The sequence below is a fragment of the Lissotriton helveticus genome, chromosome 6 (genome assembly GCF_964261635.1).
Source record: "Lissotriton helveticus chromosome 6, aLisHel1.1, whole genome shotgun sequence".
NCBI lineage: Eukaryota > Metazoa > Chordata > Amphibia > Caudata > Salamandridae > Lissotriton > Lissotriton helveticus.
The window spans coordinates 1495541328-1495564157 of NC_136067.1; the positions used below are offsets into that span (position 1 = coordinate 1495541328).

At 48.0% G+C, this 22830-nt stretch overlaps 1 protein-coding gene across 2 annotated transcripts in view; it reads left to right on the top strand.

Annotated features, from left to right (window-relative positions):
* USP34 (ubiquitin specific peptidase 34) overlaps positions 1–22830 on the top strand; it is a 2681755-nt gene that overhangs the window by 1292715 nt on the left and 1366210 nt on the right. For both annotated transcript variants that reach the window (XM_078649291.1, XM_078649292.1), the window contains exon 43: positions 18325–18390. In XM_078649291.1, the coding sequence (XP_078505417.1) occupies positions 18325–18390 (66 nt within the window). The remainder of the gene's footprint in view (positions 1–18324; positions 18391–22830) is intronic.

Genomic DNA, 22830 nt, shown 5'->3' on the forward strand with positions numbered 1-22830 from the left:
ATAAAGAGTACAGGGTTGTTGTGATTCTAATAAATACACTGTTTATTTTCATAACACTTGTGTGGTGTCCTTTCACTGGGTGTTCAAGGGGTAATGTGATGGTAAAACAGCTGGCTTAACACGCCCTCTAGAGTCTTAGCCTTAGACTGCTCGTATCCATGCAACTAGGATAGCTGGTCTATAAGGTTGACTTACAACCAATCATCAATAAGGGTTGTTTGGACTGATATATAGTGATCACTAGAATAGTGAACACTGCACATCAGGCCAACTTCTCACAGGTAATATCTGTGCAGAAACTTAAAATGTACTAGTCTCAGCCTGTAATTGGGCGACAACATAGCAAGTTGTCCGCAACAGAAGTCCCACTGCTCATCTGTAAGGGGCACATCCAGTTCCGCATTCCAGGCCTGCATGGAAGAAGGCACCAAGACGGGGGACTGGTCCTGCATACAGTTGTACAGTCGGGACACAAGCTTCTTGGGGGAGGGCCTCGAGAGCAGATTCTGAAGAGCCACGAGTTGCGGCGGTTCCTCAGGGAACTGGGGCCACATCGCCTTACAGGTCTCCTTCAATGAGTGGTATAGAAGCAAGTCCGAAAAAGATTCCGGGTGCCCCTCCTCGCATGCACCCAGGTCTCGAAAGGTGCCCCCCGGGTAGAGATCAGCAAACGTATGCAGTGTCTGCCCTCGAAGCCTAAGTACGCCTCCGCCCATACACAAACAGGGCAACATAGGGTTTCTACGGAGCGGGATCGCAGGTGCATATAGCAGGGGCAGCTTGGCCCGGTTTCGCAATTCGCGCCATGTCCAGCAAAGCATATCCACGTCCGTCGTAGGGCGAGACACCTTTCCATACAGCGCTACAGTAAGGGGGGATGGGCCCCCACATCCATCTCCACCGCAACATGCGGTTGGTAAGGGGTAGGAAAAACCCAGAAGTGCAGGAACTGCGCCTGTGCACATAACGAATATAATTTCATGTCTGGAGCTCCCAGGCCTCCCTGCCGCAGCGGAAGCGTGAGTAGTGCCCAAGACACCCTCGCCTGTCCGCCCGCCCACACAAGTGTCAGAAGTAGCGATCTTACTCTAGCGTGAAAGTGCGACGTCAGTGGTATGGGAATGTTAACAAATAAATACAAGAATTTGGGGAGGACAACCATCTTCGCTAGAGCTATTCTTGCTACCAGCGATAAGGGTAGTTTGTTCCATATTTCCACCTTGCCCTCAAGCCAGTTTACTGCTCTCCCAAAGTTAAGAGACCACAGTTCCTGCAAATCACGGCTCACCCAAACTCCCAGGTATTTTACAGCATCAACTTCCCAGCGCAAAGGGTAATCAGAGGGCGTCTCGCGTGTGGCGTCAGTTAGAGGGAAGATTACAGACTTAGACCAGTTGACGGATATCCCAGCCAACCCCTCAAACCGGACAAACTCGCGCAGTAGGGGGTTCAGGTTCTCCAAGGGATCGAGAACGTACAGCGTGACGTCATCTGCGTACATAGATATAAGCAGGCTTCGCGAACTGAATCTTATCCCTCTCGCTGTGTGGTGTTGACGAATTCGAGCGGCAAGGGGCTCCATTGCGATCGCAAATAGTAGCGGGGATAAAGGGCAGCCCTGTCTGGTCCCGCGGGATATGGCAAATGATTCCGAGACAAGCCCGTTTATGCTTACTCTAGCTCTAGGCGCGACGTATAGCAACTCGATCAAGTTTATAAAGAGTGGGCTGAATCCCATTCTTGCAAGAATCCTAAAAAGGAAGGGCCACTCTAGCGAATCAAATGCTTTGGTAGCATCTAGAAACACCACCGCAGCCTGTGTAGAGGGGTGTAAGTAATGAAGAACTGAGAAAATCGTCCTAAGGTTGTGGGACGTCGCTCTACCAGGGATAAAACCAGATTGATCAGGCAGTGCCACCATCGGCAGCAAGGGCTGCAACCTGTCCGCAATGATCTTGGCATAGATCTTCGCGTCCACATTGATTAAGGAAAGAGGGCGGTAAGAATCAAGGTTCAAGCCGTCCTTATCTGGTTTAAGCAACGCTATAATCAAGGCCTCTCGCATTGTCTCTGGTAGGGCACCCAGCTCTAGAGCTTCAACAAAGACAGAATGCAGTTTAGGCGCCAATTCCTCGGCAAATGTCTTGTAGAAGGCCGCAGTCAGACCGTCTGGGCCCGGGGCCTTGCTTGCAGGCATGCTCTTAATAACCTGGGCTATATCTTGGACAGTAATGGGGACGTCCATGTACTGGCGGTGGAAGTCATTGAACCAGACAATGGCGATGGAGTCCAGAAAGCCATCAAGTGACTCAGGGACCTCGGGCTGCCTGGAGGTGTATAAAGATTCGTAAAATGTAGCGAACGTATCCAGCACTGCCTCTTGGCCAACAACCATCGTTCCATCACCCCTTCTGATGGAGTGTATGTAGTTTGATTGAGAGCGAGGAGCTATCATTCGCGCCAGTGTTCTGCTCGGCCTGTCCCCCTCCCCATATCTGCGGGCCTCGGCATATTTGCCCAGGAAGGCTATCTCTCGCTTGGCTTCCTCATTATAGGTAAGCAATTTTTCCTTCATCCGACCCGCCGTTTCCGGAGAGGGATCTCGGCAGAACTTCAGATCTAGTTCCCGCAGTTCCGATTCGAGGTTAGCCAGCGAGAGACGTATAGATCGTAACACTCCAGCTTGTCTAGCAATACACTGTCCGCGGATCACCGCCTTGAAGGCGTCCCATACCGTAGCCACCGAGGACGCCGAACCCTCATTTTCTACAAAATAATTCACAATGTCCTCGCGTATTTCCTCTGTGAATACAGTGTCAGTTAGGGCATGCGGGGGTAGCCGCCAAGTAAACGCCCGTTTAGGTACCCCGGGTATGCTCAAGTCCAATTGGCAGGGGGCATGGTCTGAGAGGGATCTAGCCTGTATGGAAGTGTCTATCGTCCACGATGCCACGGCCGGGGACACCAGCCAGTAATCTAGTCGGGACCAGGCTGCATGGTGGCCAGTTATACATGTACCCACAGTGTCAGCTTGGTGTCTAGCTCTCCACACGTCAGTCAGCGCCCCCTCCTCCATCACATTGAGAATGGCCTGTCTGGCCCTAGTGTGTGTGGGCCTACCCATCCCCCTACGGTCCAAATCATCATTTAGTGTAACATTAAAGTCCCCCCCGATGACAATATGTGGGCAATCCAATAGCATCATCCGGGCCCAGACAGTTCTAAAAAACTCTGGGTCATCCACATTCGGGCAAATATCAGAGGTCTACCCTGCAGAGAACCATGCACAATGACATATCTGCCCTCCCCATCCAGTACAACATCATGTTCTCGCCAGTCGAGGCCTCTGCGAATGAGTACAGTTATACCCCTGGCGTAATTTGAATAGATCGCAGAATACACCTGTGCCCATCTTGAGTGTTTCAGTCTAGATGAAGGGGAGGAATTTACGTGAGTCTCCTGCAAAAAACATATATCGACTTTGTGTCTAGCAAGCATGCCATGCATCAATCTGGCCTTCTTGTGGTCCCCCAGCCCTCTAATGTTCCAAGTCCACATTTTAACACTTCCCATGTATCTCTACAGTTAGCACAGCAATTATTGGGCCAGTGTCAGCGCCCTCTGCATCAATCCTCCCCGCCCAAATCAAATGTAGTAGTACAGTATTCATGACCGCAGTATGATCGTATCCTGTAAAGCACCAACTATGAACAGTTAACAAACAAAGCAACACCCCCCTCCACCCCCCACCCTCACCAACCCCCCAATCAGGTTGTGACAAAGCCCATCCTTCAAAACCCATGTCGTGTCGCAAACTTGACACTCAAACGGTGGGAGACACCCCGTGAGGCGCGGCGCTCCAGGTTTACACCCCTGTTTGCACAGGGTGGCTACATTCAATTAGAAATCTCCACGTCACTAACAGCCATCAGTGCACAGGGCCGCAAAAGGATGGTATATCTAAATACTAAAAACATCATGCGTCCCACAAGGCTCTACAGCGCTGTGGGGTAGCCATTCAGATTCCTCCATCCCCCTCAGGCGAGACGCCCATTATATCATATTGGAAAAGGGGAGCCTATGGCAGAAAGGCAAAATTAGAGAATTTAGATATCAAGCACAGTACTATATCAATGCCAGCACATTAATCATTGTCACTCAGTCGATCAGAATCAGTTTCAAGTCTAGGCGACTTTCGCCTCGCACCAGGCCCACTAATGTGCTTAGCAAATTTGAGTGCTGATTTCGCGTCAGTGAAAAAGTGCGAGGTATGCTCATGAATTACCCTCAACTTGGCTGGGTACAGCAGGGCGTATTTGATGTTAGCTTGCAGAAGAATTTTCTTCGCTGGCATGAACTCTTTACGCGCAGCTTGGACCAGGGGGGTAAAGTCCGGGTAAAAGGAGATGTTATTACCTTTGTGTATAATCTTACCCTTCTCCCTCGCGAGACGTAGAATGAGGTCCCTATCCTGGAAATTAAGCAATTTGGCGAGAATAGGCCTGGGTGGGGTGCCCAGTGCTGGAATCTTCCCAAGCGACCTGTGTGCTCGCTCGACTGTGAAGACCTGTGAGAGGTGCGGGTCAAAGAGTTCGTGGAGGAGCTCCGTTACAAACACCTCCATCTTGCCTGTATTGTCCGTGTCACGAATTCCCGTGATGCGGATATTCGATCGTCTGGAGCGCGCCTCCAAATCATCTGCCTTGGCTCGTAGGGCTTCTAGTTCTTTTTCGACGCTAGCAGCATGCTGTTTGGTGTGTTGTTGAAATTCGCTGCATTCAGTTTGCCTGTTCTCCAAGCAGTCTAGCCTTGTTTCGTGGGTGTCCACTTTGGCTTTTACAGATTCCAGCTGAGTGGCCATCGCATCCAGTTTTGCGTCGATGCTCTTGAGGCTCGTTCGAACCTCCAACATCAGCGTATTAAAGTCAATGCCCGCACCTGTACCCAGCGGTAGCGGAGTTATCTCGGCTTGGTCTGGCGGAATCTGTTTATCAGAGCGTTTCTGCTCAAAAGTAATCTTGGGCTGTTTGGCGTTGTTTTTCCCCATTGTGCAGCTAAGTTAGTGGCCCCTGAGATGTTATAAAGCGGAACAACCTTTGTGTCGGGACAGTCAGCAAAGATCAGGGCAGCTTTAGGCGTAGGTTTCCGTAAGCGCGTGTCACATTCAGCCTAGTTAGGCCTCCCAGCCTATGTACGAGTGTTCACTGTTAGTGCAGGTCGGCGGGGGGTGGAAGAGTCGCAGCGTCGGTCCCGGCGGGCGCCTCCAGCTCCCAATGTGTCGGCAAAAGGAAGGTCTCCGCATTCACCAGTAGGTGCGAGGCCCACAGCAATTCCCGGCAACTAGAGCTTCGCTTCGGTGAACCAGCAGGCTTAGATCGTCTGTCCCAACAGCTAGGAGAAGGTCCCGGCGGGCGGGAGCGGGCTCTATCTGCAGCCAGGGGTGTATTAATTCTGACCAGGGGGCCTCTTATAGGGGCCTCCCTGGTGTCAGCAATGTCCCAATATCGCAGCCCCCCGGACACGGGAGTCAGATCAGGTCCCAGCCGCCTCGTAAATTAATGCAGCCAAGCGCCTCCAAAATGGCGTGCTCACCTCGAGTTCGCGCCCTCCGTTCGCACCGGGACCCTCAGCAGCAGTCCAATCCAGGTCTCAGGGGCACACGCAGCTCTCGGTCGCGCTCCAGCTCATCTGCAGTCCAGCGGTTGTCCGCATATGCGGTGGCGCAGGCTCACCGCGGACCCCGCAGCAATCACGCTCGGGTTCCGGAGGGCCCCTCAAGCCACGGCCTGTAGTCGGCAGCCCAGGCCAGCAGCAGCTCCGTAGCGGTGAGGTCCGTGGAGGAGTGTAGATCGCCGTAAGTTCGGGAGGCCACACCTGTGGTCCGCGGTCACCAGCACACACCAATTTCGGGTCGGAGGTGGAGGGAAGTGTCCTCCGTCACAGCGCTGTTGCACCGAGGCAACTCAGTGACCAGGAGAAGGATTATTCAGGATTTATCGTTGTAGCCGGCGGAGCACGCTTACAGAGCGGCCATTTCGCTGCCTGGTTGGCCACGCCCCCCCCCCCCGGTCGGGATTACCTTGAGGCTGCTAGGCCTCATGGCCTCCTGCATCCTGCAGATCAATCATGCCAGATGGCATACGTTGAACCATCAAGGCATTTCCTTGATGGTTCAACACTTGCAGGTTCTTTGAATGCCAGGGCGGACGAACTCAGTCGCAGGTGCATGATGGATCTCGAATGGCGTCTTCACTCGGAGGTGGCACAAGGTCTCTTTCAACAGTGGGGAGAGCCTTGGTTAGATCTATTCCCCACCGAAGAGAACGCGCAATGTCTGCAGTTCTGCGCGTTGGAATTTCCAAGGCGGCACTCGCTCTGCAACACTTTTCGTAACGAGTGGAGTTGCGGTCTATTGTACACCTTATCGCCTATACCACTTCTACCCAGAGTGCTGAAGAAGATGAGGGACGACCAGGCCCAAGTCATTCTTGTGGCACCGGACTGGGCTCGAAGAGTTTGGTACCCCGAGCTACACAGTATGAGCTTGGATCCCCCGACTGACTGCCTCTTCGGGAGGATCTCCTGTCGCAGCAGCAGGGGACGGTCCACCACCGAACCTGTCCAGCCTCCACCTCCATGCATGGAGATTGAGCGGCGACAGCTGATTCCATTTGACTTGCCTCCTGAAGTCTGTGATTTCATTCTGGCAGCCAGGCGTTCCTCCACTGAATCGGTATACCCCTGCAGGTGGAACAAATTTGTGGCATGGTGCACAGCAAAGGCTGTAGATTCTCTTTCGGAAGTCCTCATGTTCCTTTTTTTTTGGCCCGGCAGGGCTCTGCTCTGGGCACTATTAAATGCTACCTTTCAGCAATTTCGGCCTTTCTCAGGCTCCCTGATCAGCCCTCTCTTTTCAAGTCCCCTGTCGTAAGTAAATTTCTCAAAAGGCATTACTCACCTTTTCCCTCCTATTCCGTTTGTGATGCCGCAGTGGGATTTGAATCTGGTTCTGTCTTATTTGATGTGCGTTCCTTTTGAGCCGCTTCACAACTGTCCTCTTCGTGAACTGACTTTAAAGACTGCTTTCCTGGTTGCCATCCCCTCCGCTAGGCGTGTGAGTGAGCTCCAGGCTCTTTCCTGTAAACCTCCTTTTCTGTCTGTTCATCCGGACAAGGTTGTGCTCCGCACTTGTCCTTCCTTCCTGCCACAAGTTGTTACTGCCTTCCACATTTGACAAACTATCACCCAGACCACTTTCTTTCCGCCTCCGCACCCTTCCAGAGAGGAAGAGAAGCTCCACAGTCTGGACCCAAAACGTGTGCTCTCATTTTACCTGAATCACACACAACAGTCCTGGCTGGATGACCCGCTCTTTGTTTGCTACGTAGGTGCCTAGAAAGGCCGGGCTGTACTCAAGAGAACGATCTCCCGCTGGGTCGTCTTGTGTATAAAACCCTGTTATTCTCAGGCTAAAAAGGAACCTCCGGTTGAGCTGCGCGCCCATTCTACCAGGGTGATAGCAGCTACTACGGCATTGAGATGTGGTGTCCCCATGCAAGACATCTGTCAGGCAGACACGTGGGCCTCGCTGCACACTTTTACTAAGCATTATTGCCTTGCCAGCCAAGTCCGTAGAGAAAGATTCTTTGGCCTTTCTGTTCTCCGTGACTTTCTGGTGTGATCTTGGTTCGCAGACCCGCCACCGGCGTTGGTATTACTGGGGTATCTATTCTTGGGTAAGGAATCTATCACTAACGTGTCTCTTTCAGATGTACAAGTTACTTACGTTCGGTAACGGTATATCTGTAAGAGACATTATTTAGTGATAGATTCCTTACCCCCTTACCCATCCTCCCCGTTCTGCGAACTAATTTCTAGGGTTAAGTTCATCGCTTTCAGGGCCCTAGTTTCAATGCACCAGTGGTCAGTATCTTGCACAGCTCTGCATTCCTTGCGCGGAAATTTATGTACAGAACTGACAGTGCGTGAGGGCGGCATCTAAGTAGCTGCCAGGATGGCATCCCGGCGATCACCGCACCTACGACAGATACGGAGCCGCATGACGCCACCTTCCAACACGCAGGGGTACTGCTGATGAAAACTTTCCGGATCCAGTCTGACGCCTGGGGATAATTCTAAGGTAAGGAATCGATCACTAACTAATGTCTCCTACAGATATACCGTTACCGAAGGTAAGTATCTTGTGCTTCATTAACTGCATTGTCATCGGGGCGGGGCAGGAATGTTTCTCAAATCGCGTATAAAACTATCACTATTAATAAATAAATAACTAAAGCATAAAGTAGCAGCACCCTGTAATTTGCATTCAGCAGATTTTACAATGAAATGGCCACAGTGTTTGTCACTGACCTATGGTTTTAAAACTATATAATGTACAATGTTTGAAAATAAAATGTCTGCACATATTTGTCATTTGCACATCACCTAGTAAAGTATTCCGATTTACTTTGCTCCTATTTAAGTCTTTATCTGCATAACACATCTGAATTATTAAAAACAAGTTATTTAATGATTCCAGTTCTATTTTGAAATACTTGTACTATTCATTTACAAGCAGTTTAACTGTTGTTGGAGAAAAAAACCTGACATTGTACATCCTTTTGTTTCACAATTCTTTTCAGCTCACTTGACCAAAATCATTAACTGTGATAAATAAGTGAGAAAAGAATCTGATAGAGACGTCTAGCCGCAGTTTCCTTAACTTAGAATATCCATAGGCGTCAGACTAGTCCGGAAAATTTTGCGCAGCAGCACCTTCTCGTGGCTCGCCGGAACCTCCAGCGAGCCACGAGAAAGTAATCTCTAGTTGACCGCGCTCCTTCCAGCATTGTCTATTTGAAGGCACCCTTACACCTCTCGTGTGAGCTCATGGAGCATTAACGATAACATTCGGATGTTTTTTATGATATACAACTGGTATATTCTTTCAACTCCCTATACAGGGATACGAGGACAGTGTTTGTGACCAGCAGACATATGCACATTTATTATATCACCCAGTGAGGTATTATAGGGATTGTTTATTTGTTCCTGAGGAAGAAAGCCAAGGGGATGGCTTCTTAAACATGTCGACCTTGTAGGAGGTGACTCATTGTAGTACACCATCTACACCGCCCCATTTTTACTATTCTCAGCTAGGGAAAGCAATAAAGTATATTTTTTCCACTAGCCAGGAAATTTTTAACCATCACGTTTTCTTTTCACGATCCAACGCACTACACATATTCACTAGTCACTAAATAAAGTGCTCCCGCATCCTACGTAGAAGATGCAGGAGCATGTACTAGAAGTTTTCTCCACAACCCAGCTGCTTCCGCGCAGGGATTACTACGTCCTGCTGGCATTCTTAATGTGGCGGACTCGTGGAGCCAGTTCTCCTTTACCTCCGCTCTTCCTGAGTACTCCCTTGTTAGGCTCGTCTTTCCTCCTAGCTGTCCGGCGAGGGTACTACTCCCTCTTCCGGACCGGAGGCAGACGCTGTGAGAAGTTGGCCTGATATGTGATGTCCACTATTCTAGTGGGCACCCTGTATCAGTCCAAACAACCCTTATGGTGATGGTTGTCTTGTCAACCTTATAGACCAGCTATCCTAGTGGTAGCATGGACAAAGCAGGTTTAGGCTAAACTCAAGAGGGCATGTAAAGCCAGCTGTTTTACCATATGTAACCCCTTTAATGCCAAATGAAAGGACACCACACAGGTTATATATCAAAATATATATGTATTTATTACTAACACAACCCTCTGCTCTGAACTCTTTGAGGTCAGAGGCATAAGCACATAACAAGATACTCAATTATCATACAATAAGTTACACAAAATACAGTAGGGCCCTAGGGGCACGTAAAACCATATACTAAAATAGTGGTATAAGGACCACGTCACGAACAAAGAATAGGCCTAGGGAATCGCTGGGGCTACGCTGTACTAACGAGAGTTAGCGAGCAGGAGGCCCATGGGAGGCGTGTGCAGTGTCTTTACACACACGCGAGTTACCATAGAGTTAGAATGGGAACGAAAGAATGACAAACTAGTTCTTTTAGGTCACTTCCGGATGGACTAGGAGAAAGCTACTGAAAACTAGGACACTAGGATAGTTAATACCCACAGGAGCACCGGAGTACTCACATTACCTCACCCACAGGAAGCGGGTGCATAGGTGTCAAAGTGTGTCGGGTTTTGTCGCTGAATCCTATGGAGCCTTGAAGAAAGATGCTGCAGGCGACCAGGAGAGAAGTGTCCGGTTGGATCTAAGGGCGGATTGAGGATGAAGAGTACCTGAAAGCAGAGGGGACTGAGTCTGGGTCACTAGCCAGTGACCAGGAAGGAACCAGGCGATGTCGCAAAGCAATCAGGTGATGTCGTGCAGCTTGACTCTGCAGCCACGTGGACCAGGAGGCGTCGACGATGACCAGGAGCTGGATACGGACTGTCCCACGAAGGATCTCGCTGTTGGCGGCATCGGCTTCCGGATTGGAGTCAACAGGCCTTGGCAAATGCAACCCACGCAGGAATCGAATATTCGCTTAGGTTTAGACCAGCAAGGTCTGATGGGGCTTCTCCTTTGCAGGGAAGCAGGGACCCACCTGGAGAAACCAGGCAGGTGGTGTAGATTCAAAGGTCAGGCAGGTGGTGTAGATTCAAAGGTTCGTCATCACAGATGCCACTAGTCAACGGGCAAGCGACCGGACAGACGCGTCGAGCAGGAAAATGCAGATGGGCCCCACGCAGAACTCGTGGATTGTGGAGGGCTGATCTTCGGTACAGATGATGCTCGGGGCTGGGGCTTCTCAATCCCCAATGCACAACTTCGAGGGTGCCTCAGAAGCTGCACAAGTAGCAAGGAGCAGGCTTTTCAAGATGGGCGGTCCCACGTCTCTCGTCGCCTCCACTGGTCTCAGCTTTGCAGGGACTGTGGATCGGGGTCAGAGAAGTCTGGAAGTCTGGCTCTCGTCGGACTCTGTGCTCGGGCTCCGGCAGGAGCGTCGACAAAGTAAACCGCTGATCGCTGGATGGTGCCTGTTTGCACAGGGTGGTCACTCCTTGACCACAAGGGAGATTCTTCAGTCTTCTAGTAGAACGTCAAAGGTCCATAGTTTCATTTCAAGTTTCAGTTCAGGATAAAATCTAAAGTCTCTAGACTCAGCTCCTACCTATATACTAATCTGGTGGGCTGAATTACCTGCTAGGTCCCTCCTACGGGTGGGATCAGGGAAGGGGGTGGTTACACCCCTTTCCCTTTGTCCAGTTTCGCTCCAGAGCTGGGGCTGGAGTGCCCCAGCACCGGTTTGAACCGGACTATGCATGGGACACCTTGTGTGCCCCAGGCAGTGTCTCATTTCATTCAGCCCTCCCTGCCCAATACACTATGGTCTGTCTGGGGTGGTGCTAGCACCTCCCAAGACAGGAAACCTATTGTCCAAGCCTCCCTCGCTGGAAGGACTCCCAGCAGCAGGAGGTCAGACTTGTGTCTGTGGCAGCAGCATCCATTTTGTGATGCTGAGGCTCTGGTTAACTTTAACCGGGATTAGTAGGAACAACATGTCTTCTCCCTCTAGAAGGGTGGAATGCTACCCCCGTCGTCAGAACTGATGAGGGGGTAGTATTCCAAAGCATGAGACACCTTACACGACATGTTTTGATAAAGCCAAACCAAAGTTAGCATTCAACCGCGAGGATTATAATGCACTTAAGAATATATGGTATGGCTATATCATAGAACAGCTATAAGGACATGGTTCCGAAAGCTGCAGACAGGCTCAGCTCATGCTAGAGCACCATCTCACATAAAACCAAGCACTCTGCCTTCAGGATTGTTAAGGCCTGCCATAGGAGTGACTTATAGGTGCATATGTGTCTATATATATATATATATATTTTTTTTTTTGCAGAGTTTTATATAGTGCGTACTAGACCCGAACCGAATCAGGTATCAGAGCGCTTTACATAGCACCAGTTACGTTACATGAGGACGGACAACACATTCATTTTAGGCACGGGGAGATTAAGTGATTTGCCCAGAATCACAGGAGGTGATATATAATGGTAGGTATAGGAATACTATACCTAAGCAAGAGGTGATTACACGACCTTGCCCCAGCTGAGTGATCAGCCAGTTGTGTCAGTTTGGATGGCCAGCCAGGGGTGGCAAAAGATACGCTGCAGCCCCTGGTAGGCCTTGGATGCACCTATGCCCTGGGTACCTATGGTACATTATACAGGGGCTCATAAGGTGACCCAATCCAATTGGTGATGTACCTAAGGTACATGGAGTCCATTTTACAGTGAGAGCAGATAGCCTGGGGCCTGATTAGCAGGATCCCAGGCCAACTAAGTCGAAAACCAGCTAAACACAAGGCAAAAAAATCTGGGGTAACCATAGTCCGGTATCCACCTTCCTACAGACGCTGCTTATAGCCTGGACTAGTCCCACTTTCTGTATAAATGCGGGTACTTTTGAGCGTACCCTAGTCCCTGGGTTTAGCCAGGTTTCAGTATCCTCTCTGGACCGTTTCTGCACCATGATCTTCCTATTGGCTTGTGGGGACTTTACTGCTTTGGTCTTGGCCCTGTCCTCTTACATCACCAGCTCTTCTCTGGCGTTGTGGCCCGTGGCTATCTTGCTATTCTGCGCATCTCAGCTTTTCCTGCTGTCTTGCTTTCTGGAGCTCTTCTGTTATGGAACTACAGGCACCCTCTGGCCGCCTATGAGTGTCCTTCTGGTTGTGTATGGGCATCCTTTCAATGCTCTCACACATGTCCGGCTGGCAAGGGTCTCAGCAGTACACTTCCTCTGTGGTACATGCGGGGGTGGTACGCGACTCTCTCCACCATACCACTTACCAGTCTTTTGAGCCCATAGGTTCAGTTCTACTTCTTGCGAGGTGCTGAACTCCCTTTTCATGCCAGTCTCTTTACTGGGTGTGTGGTATTTGTTCCATATCGGCCCTTGCTGGACAGGGGTCAGTATCCTGTTGCCTACGGATCTTACAGGAGCAGGTTCAACAGTGTTTTACGCCGTTCGGGTTGTTAAGCTGGAGCTAGCTCTGACTTCTTGTCGACACCTTGGATCCTGCCGATCCTTCATGCCCCTTTTGCTCGACTTCCTTAGAAGTTCGGCATTTTTTTGCTCCGGCACCAGCATTCTGGTGTTTTCCTTCTCTCATCCCCTCTACATATAGGGGTTTTCGTGTTATTCTCGATGAGCTGTGGTGTCCTAGCCTCCCCTTGATTCCTGCTCTCTTCAGAGCATAGGAGTCTGGTGGTTGGCTGTGCTGTCATTTTTGTCGCCACTGTGTTTCGCCCTTTGGTTGGCGATGCTCTTTTTGTCATCTTATTGACGGCTAGGTTCTCTCTGGACCTTAGTGGGGTTCAATCGCAGTCCCACCTCCTCCAGGGTGTATGGCTTTGGTATCTATTCTAAGATAAGGAATCTGCGGCTACACGTCTCTATCGGATGAACAAGTTACTTACCTTCGGTAACGATATATCTGTTAGAGACATAGTCTAGCCGCAGATTCCTTAACGCCCGCCCGTCCTCCCCGTCCTGCGACAATCTTTGCAGGTTGTGCTTCTTGCCTTCGCCACCTTTTGGGTGGCTTTATTCCTCTGCGGGGTGACGTCTTCTCTTCACTCCGATTCACGAGGCTATATTTGGTTTCGTGGCTCTGCAATACCCATTCTTGTGATTGTATGCTCATATGCCACTTGTCCCTTAGAACCCTTACCCTGGGTTGTCCGACGTGGTCTACTTCTTCTACCCCCCTGCCCCTCCCTTTTATCTTCTTAAACCGCTTAAGGTCTCTTGCCTCCCCTGCGCTCTAGCGGTTGCAGTCTCTCACAATGCTGCATTCGGTAGGTCCATTATTCGGATCTGACTTCTCCTTTTGGGTGACGCCTTCAGGTAGTTTGCCCTTACTCCTGGGTTCTGGACTGGTTGTCCTTCACTGTCATATATTACGGTTGCAGCCTTTCTGTCGGCTGCTGTGATGGTTCGCCAAGGAGCTATGGCTCAGTGGTAAGTCTTGTGCCTCTAGTGGCACAGGCTCTCACAGGCCAAGGGTTTGGATCCTGCCTATGCTCTGCATCTTCTTCTTCTATCTCCGGGGGAGGGTTTGGACTTAACAATTGCGGGGGGTCCCTCCCAGAGTGGTGCAATGTTCTCACGTTTACACTACACCGTGCATGGCACTGTCCTTCTCTGGTGATGTTTTCCACCATACCTTGTTTTTCTTTTTCTGCTCACTGTTCCCATATTTCACAGTTTTTGGTGGTGGCTTCGCGTTCTGACGCGGAAAAGTCTTCTAACGAAAACTGATGTTGCGCACCAGGGCGGGGCATATACGGCTCTGTTGACGTCACGTCCATGGACGACGTCAGGGCGCCGCCGCACCCTGGCGCGCAGAGGTGCTGCTGCGCAATATTTTCCGGGCTAGTTTGATGCCTGGTGATATTCTAAGTTGAGGAATCTGTGGCTAGATTATGCCTCTACCAGATATATTGTTACCGAAGGTAAGTAACTTGTTCGTTAAAACCATGGTCCAGGAATAGAAACGATTCAGAAAAGGGGGTGGTGATGAACAGAGTGTCTGAATTAAGCAGACCACTCTTACCCAGTCCAAAGATCAGGGCTTGATCCATCACCGTTATTTATCTCACTGCCCCATCCCAGCTCAGAACCTGGCTATATGCAAATTAGTCTGTCCCTGGCCCAGTGCATCATGGGAACAGGGCAGACCAAACTACCAAGCCAATTCTTCACCAGAAAGGAGACAAGCTACCGGGGACCGGTTTCTGGCATTTCAGCCTCTTCGGCCCGGCTTGCTTGAATCCTGATGGAGCAGTGAGAAAGGGACTCATGTCTGAGTATACCCTGCCACACCTATAGTGGCCAAAAACGATTCAGAAAAGGGGGTGGTGATGAACAGAGTGTCTGAATTAAGCAGACCACTCTTACCCAGTCCAAAGATCAGGAATAGAAAGGCAACAATTAGTAAAAAGTCAAACTGACATTTGACCTCTGTCCTTAAGCAGTCAGCAGATGTGTCAAGATATAAACATGATTGAAAGGCGTCTTAATTGCTCATTCACTTTCTGAATGAACAGAAAACCTGTTTCTTCTAGGTTAAGTTTACTCGCTAGCAAGGTAGCTCGACCTGATCAAATCCACTCGCAATTGCGAGTGAAATGTTTCGAGGCTTGCTCCCAAGACCTCTGTAATAACCTCGGCACCTTCTTCCACTGCAAGATTAAGTAGATCTACGACAGCCTCAACAGCCTCAATACCCAAGAAAGACACCCCACCCACAACCACTGCACCCAACGACTCCAAACCCCAGCAGACCTTGCTCAGCTGAACTCCCCTTACCTATTAAGACACCCTCAAGATCATGAAGAGCATCCACTCAGGAACACTCTTGGACCCCTGCCCTCACCACATCTTCAACAGAGCCGGCACCTGCATCACCCCCGAACTCTGCCACACCATCAACTGCTCCATCACGCAGGGTAACTGCTAAAACAGATCTAAAATTACTGTCAGAGATCAAATAAGATCACAAGCATCTTGTAGCTCCTAGGAAGAGGGCAAACGCATAGGTATAGCATATGACAGTCAAATTGCTACCAGAATTTATCTCCCTCTATTTAGGACAGTGCCATATGACTTAAAAGGCCCCGATGTGTTTATGCTTTCCCATTGTTTCTCTAACTTTTCGTTAACCACTTCTCCATCGCATATATATTCATGAGTTTGGTCCCTTATAAATCAATAGGGGGAGTGTCGGGTGATTCCCAAGTGCAGGCTATACCTAGTTTAGTTGCAATACCATATGGTTAATGACTCTGCTGACCAGTGAAGAAAAGGAGGTAGGTCCCACTTTCTACAAAATCACCCATCAAGAGCACCAATGGTTCAATTTTCATTTTAATTCCTATTATCTCATTTATGTATGCCCACCAAATGTGCAACTTTTTACTCAGTTCAGAATATCCCCTTCAACATGTATTGAAACAGTTGCAGCTTTCAGGCAAACTGACGTCAAGTATCATTGGGTCATTACTATATGAATTCTCTTTGTATTAGGAACAGACTGGGTTCCAGCCCCAACATGGGACGGAAACAGCTCTTTTAGCAGTAGTTAAAGAGTCCAGAAAAAATCTGGACCAAGGTGGTACGGCGGCTAATATCCTCCTGGACTTCAGAGCTGCATTCAACACCGTCAACTATAACATCTTGACTCTTAGACTCAGGAGTCTTGGGGTGAAGGGGGTTTCATCGCCTGGCTGCAATCCTTCTTAAAGGACAGGTCCTTCAGGTCTTCGAAGGAGATATAATTTCTGAGGGCATGTCTCTCAGCTGCGGTGTGCCTCAGGGATCCTATCCGAGTCCTACACTGTTTAATGTCTACATGAGTCCACTGGCAGAGCTAGTCAGTCCATTTGGCATAAAAATAGTTACCTATGCCGATGACACACAGCTTCTGGTGGCCTTAAACCACCCGGAAAAGTCAGCCGTTGGCCTAGGCTTTTGCTGCCTGGAGAAGGTAGCCAAATGGATGGAGCTCTCATGCCTGAAACTAAATGGAGATAAGACGGAGCTTATGCTCCACCGCAACTCTCTAATCTTAATTCAGGGCTGCTATGGCCTGTCTTGGCCCGCTCTGGGATCAAAGAACCAGATCAAAAGCTTGGGCATGTGGATGGATCGCTCCCTGAATTTAGAATATCAGGTTAGCGAAACTCTCGGCTAAGTGCTATGGCATTTTGAGGATGCTTCGCAAAATTCTTCCTCTACTCCTGTTCCAGGCAAGAGGGATAATGGTCCAGGCTCATATTCTTGAACTCCTGGACTATGGGAATGCCCTTTACTTAGGAGCCCACCAAGCTACAACCTCCAAGCTACAGATTGTTGAAAACTGCGCAGCTTACCTGCTCCTCCAGACCCCCTACCGGCAATCTGCCAAGCCGGCACTGAAGATACTTCATTGGCTGCCTATAATGGAGAGAATCAAATTCAAGGCTTTATGTATCACGCACAAGTGCTTTGGTGGGAATGGACCGACAATCAGTTAATCTATGATCACCCCCTACTGCCCTAACAGAAGCCTCCATTCGACTAACCTCTCACTCGCTGTGCTTCCAAAAATAAAAAGAGCAAAAAGTAGAGGGCATTCCTTCTTTTACAGCGCTGCTAAGCTATGGAATGCGCTCCCTCTCCACATACGGCGGGAGCCCAACCTGATGCCCTTCAGGAAACTCCTTAAAACCTGGCTTTTCCAAAATTTCACCTAACAAACTGTGCTCTCTGTCCGTGTACGCTGATAGTGCTGGGATGCCTTAGGATAACAACGCGCTTTATAAATGTTTTTTCATTCATTCATTCATTAATAGCTCATAAGCAAATTGTGAACCACACCCTATGTATCCTTTCCCGATTTAAGTTTTTACCCTCCTTTTAACAAATCTGGATATTTATGAGGAGTTTGTTATGCTTAACAGGGTGTAAAGATGGCATTTCTAGATGATTGTTGTGATAAACTGATTCCGTTGAGTTTTTATCCCTCGCTGGCATAGTTATAATCAAGGGTAAACTCACCCTGTGGAAAAGCTGCTGCGGTCAAAACGTGTTACTAGGCGACAGTTTTCGCTCTTCACAGCAAATAATATGTCTTTGATTTGTCAATATGTGCACTTAAATGCTGTTAGTTTTGCAGAGATCTGCAGATGTGAGGAGTTGAGATTTACTTATCTTGGAGATAGGTTGTCCAATGTAGAGAGACCGTCTAACTGCAGATTCCTCACTGACCCACATTCTTGCCTGTTCTTTGGCATAAAATGGCGATCTAAAGATCTGCACACTGCATTGTCTGATGTTGATAGCTCTGCGTCCGGCGGCACAGACCGAGATCAGAAAGAAACGAACGTCGGAGTGCAGAGGTGACACATATATGGGGGCCTGACGTCACATCTGGGGCATGACGGATTCGACATGAAGTGCACGACACTGTCTAACGACACGAGGAAAATGCTACAAAAGTTTCCTGATCCAGCCTGGTGTCTGGGGAAATTCACTAAGTAAGGAAGCTGCGGTTAGATAGTCTCAACTGGACAAGGTACTACCAAAAGAAAGTAACCTAATTGTTACTATAACGTTCAGATGTAAAAATGAAAACAGATCATTGCCATAGTGTGTAAGTTCTGTCTTTGTTTTTAAAACGTTTGAAATAGAGATGTCGCATGTTGCTGCCAGTAATTTACTGCCGCATCCCTTCACTTTGATTTAACATGTTTTATGTTTTTTAGTATTCTGAAGATATGAAACATAAAACGACGCTTTTGGAACTCCAAAAAATGTTTACACATTTGATGGTAAGATCGGTCACGGTTGAAATCCTGTTTAACGTGATTATTTATTTCTATATTGTGAAATTTAAATGCCATTTCGCACCTGTATCTTTGTAAACGTGTAGGTGCATCAGTTGATTAATTTCCTGGAGCGTTCTGTGTAAATAGGGTTGCAGAGCTTTCAGCAACTGGATTTTTTTGTTTTTTTAAAGAATCTTCGTCTTATGGCTTGCACACGCTTACAGAATATTTCCAATATTAACATTTGACATACAGTTTACATGTATGCCATTATTGTCCTTCTGGAAAAGGTGCAATTAATCACTTACTTTAGAGCTTAAGCCATTTGTGCTGCTCTCTGTATGGGGCTCCAGTATACCATTTTGTTTTTCACGAAACTTCAAAAAATATTTGCATAGCTACATTTTTCAGTTAACTAAGCACATATAACCAACTCTCACAGATTTTTACAAGTGCTTTTGCCGCAGGCACCATTATGTATTGTCTTGTGTACCTTATGCAAAACCGTTAATATTTCCTGAACATATCCCTCTTAATCACTTTAGAGATTGCAAACTTTACATTTATTATTTTCTTTTAAATGACAAACACTGACTCCGGTCTCCTTCCATTGAATAAGTTCCCCATTGCACCCCTAAAAGTGTTCATGCTCATGACTACTAATAAATAGTATTATTGTAAGGTGTTGCTGAATGATGTGTTCGAAAACGAGTTTGTTCATCGAGGGTGCATAAAAAATCTAGTTTGTATGTAGATGTAATTGAGGCATCGCATTCTTCTTTATGCTGATTTAGTACTCATCTACCAAACCACACTTTAGGCATGAGTGGGGATTCTGTTAAACTTAATTTCTTTTTCAGTATTATTTTTTTCTTTCTTACATCTGCTTTTATCACTTTAACCCCTTCGCTGCTAGGCCTTTTCCCCTCCTGTGCTAAGCCTTTTTTTGGCTATTTTAGGTAGTGCGCGCTTAGGCCTCTGTAACTTTTTGACCACATAAGGTATCCACGCCAAATTTACGTCCTTTTCTTTCAACATCTTGGAGATTCTAAAGGTACCCAGGGTTTGTGGATTCCCTTGGAGGGGTCCCAGAAATTAGCCAAAATACAACAACATTTTGTTTTTTTTTCAGAAAAATTGGAAAAACGGGCTACAAATGAGAGCGTCTGGGTTTTTCCCTGCTAATGTTATCAAAAAAGAGTTTGTGGGGCTGAAATCACCATTTTCCCAGCTTTTAGGAAATGAGTCTTTTGTCAGAAAACCAACATTTTTTACACAGTTTTGGCATTTGTCTGGGACATAGCCTATTTTTGCTATTTTAAGTGCTTTCAACCTCCTTCCAGTTAGTGTTAAAAATGAGTATGAAAGCAATAGTGGATCCTGGAAAGCTATACATTTTAGAAAAGTAGGCAACATTCTGAATTCAGAAAGGGGTCATTTGTGTAGATCCATCAAGGTTTCTTTATAGAAACTAACAGTTAAATATTGGAAAAATTGAAAATGAGTAGAAAAAAACAGCCTTTTGTGTTAACTTTTTCACCTTTAACTTATTGTAATTATGACAGCTCTTTGAAAGCAATATACCGTTACATCCGTTGGACCTTCTTGGTTGTAGGAATATATAGGACTTGTAGGTTCACCAAGACCCACACGAACCCAGAGTCAAAAACTGAGTAGCAATTTGCAATGGCTTTTTATTATGTACCGGGTATATAGCAATTATTGTGTGAAAATGTATACATGGAAAAATCGGTATGAAAGACACCTATGTATTTCTGAAATGGGTACAAAATATAGAGTTTAGAAACAGTACATATTTGCACATTTTCAAAATTGGGAATACTCATACTAGCATGAGAAGTATTGGTCATTTTTCAAAATGACTTATTTTTACACAATGTCTTTCATTTGGAAGGCGGAAATGCATCAAAACTCAATAGGTAATAACAGTTGTTTTACAAATCTGAATTACCCTAAGTCTCCGGATAAAAATGGTACCTCACTTGTCTGGGTAGGCATAGTGTCCACGACCGGAAAGGCCTCAAAACCCAATGTGAACACATCACATTTTCACAATGAAAATGTACCCTTTTTTTGCGAAGTGTATAGATGTCGTGTTTGAACCCTAGCGCTGCCGGCACCTAGGGAAACCTAGCAAACCCATACATTTTGAAAACTAGACACCCAGGGGAATCCAGGATGGGGTGACTTGACTGCCAGCAGGTTCTGTTACCCAGAATCCCATGCAAACCTAAAAAATTGACAAAAAACACATTTTCCCCACATTTCTGCAGTGGAAAGTTTTGGAATCTGCGTGGATCTACACATTTCTACCCACCTTGCGTTCCCCAAAGCCTTACAAGAAAAACGGTACTTCACTTGTGTGGGTCAGCCTAGTGCCCGCAACAGGAAATGGCGCAAAACGCAACGTGGTCACACCTCAATCTTGCAGTGAAAAATGACTCTTTCTTGGCAAAGTGCCTAGCTGTGGTTTTTGTACCCTAGCTCTGCCGGCACCAAGGGAAACCTAGCAAACCTATACATTTTTAAAAAGTAGACACCCAGGGGAATCCAGGATGGAGTGACGTGACTGTCTCCCACCAGGTTCTGTTACCCAGAATCCCTTGCAAACCTAAAAAATTATCCAAAAAAAACATTTTCCCTACATTTCTGTGATGGAAAGTACTGGAATCTGCGGGGATCCACAAATTTCCTTCCACCCCGCGTTCCCCAAAGTTTTCCCAAAAAAATGGTACCGCACTTGTGTGGGTCGGCCTAGTGCCCGCGACAGGAAACGGTGCAAAACGCAACGTGGTCACGCCTCAATTTCGCAGTGAAAACTGACCCTTTTTTGGCAAAGTGCCTAGCTGTAGTTTTTTAACCCTAACCCTGCCGGCACCTAGGGAAACCTAGCAAACCTATACATTTTTAAAAAGTAGACACCCTGGGGAATCCAGGATGGGGTGACTTCACTACCTCCCACCAGGTTTTGTTACCCAGAATCCCTTGCAAACCTAAAAAATGTACAAAAAAAACATTTTCCCCACATTTCTGTGGTTGAAAGTTCTGGAATCTGCGTGGATCAACACATTTCTACCCACCCTGCGTTCCCCAAAGTTTTCCAAGAAAAATGGTACCTCACTTGTGTGGGTCGACCTAGTGCCTGTGACGGGAAACGGTGCAAAACGCAATGTGATCATACCTCAATTTCACAGTGAAAAATGATCCTTTTCTGGCAAAGTGCCTAGCTGTAGTTTGTGAACCCTAGCTCTGCCCGCACCTAGGGAAACCTACCAAACCCACACATTTCTGGAAAGTAGACACCCGGGGTCTTCCAAGGAGGTATGGCTTGCGTGGATCCCCCAACGTGTCCTTATCCAAAATCCCTTGCAAACCTCTTTTTTAGCTGAAAAAATCGGGTTTTCACACATATTCATGTGGGAAAGTGTGGCATCACCAGGCTCACACAAATATCCTACCACCCAGCGTTCCCTCAGGTCTCCCGATAAAAATGGTGCCTCACTTGTGTGGGAGGCGCAAGTACCCGCGACAGGCAAGGGCCCCAAACCTCTATAACCTCGACCTTTCCCTGCACGCACTCCAGTGCCGAGCTATGGCACTGCCCCCATCATTCCTGACATCAACACAGAGCCATATGGGTTTTTTGCAACACCTGTTCCAGCGCCGACAGATGGCAGATTGCCCATGTACCTTATTCCAATGAGATGCCTGTATTGCGTGATGATTGGGAGAGATCTTCAGACACTTATGGTTACCTGTCCTTAAAAGATCCTGAGGACTCCTGGTAAGAGGATGTGGTGGAAGCCAGTGGACTGGACACCTCCCCAGACAGTGGCTTGGTCTCTCCCCCTACCGTGGCTTTGGAAGAGGGTGCCTTATTTGCAGTGGTGGTGTGGAGCGCGGCTGAAGTCTTGGACCTTAAGCTACCCGCAGTGGCAGTCAAGACAAATGTCATGGGAGTTGGCCCCATCGCACCCTTAGTCCCATTTAATGAAACCCTTACAGATATCCTCCTTGGGATTTGGTCCAAGCCCTACCCAAGGGCTCCTGTGCAGATGTCAACTGCCCACCGCCATCTCCCTGCCCCAGGGGATCCCAGTTCTCACCCAGTTCTCACCCAGTACCCCAACCCTTGCATGATCTTTGCCACCTCACCCGAATCCAAGAGGCTGGCTATCTTCGGGAAAAGGATGTTCTCTTCTGCCATCTTAGCACTGCAGTCGGTAAACACTGTGCACCTCTTGGGCCAATGCTGCCATACAATCGGGGACTTAGTTGCGCAAGTGCTGCTTATGGTTTCAGAGGAGGCCTGAGCCATACTCTCTCAAGCAGTTGCTGATATGAGAGATGCAGCCAAGTTCTTCATATGATGTAGGCTGGACACAACGGACTCACTGAGCAGAGCGATGTTTTTCATCAGAG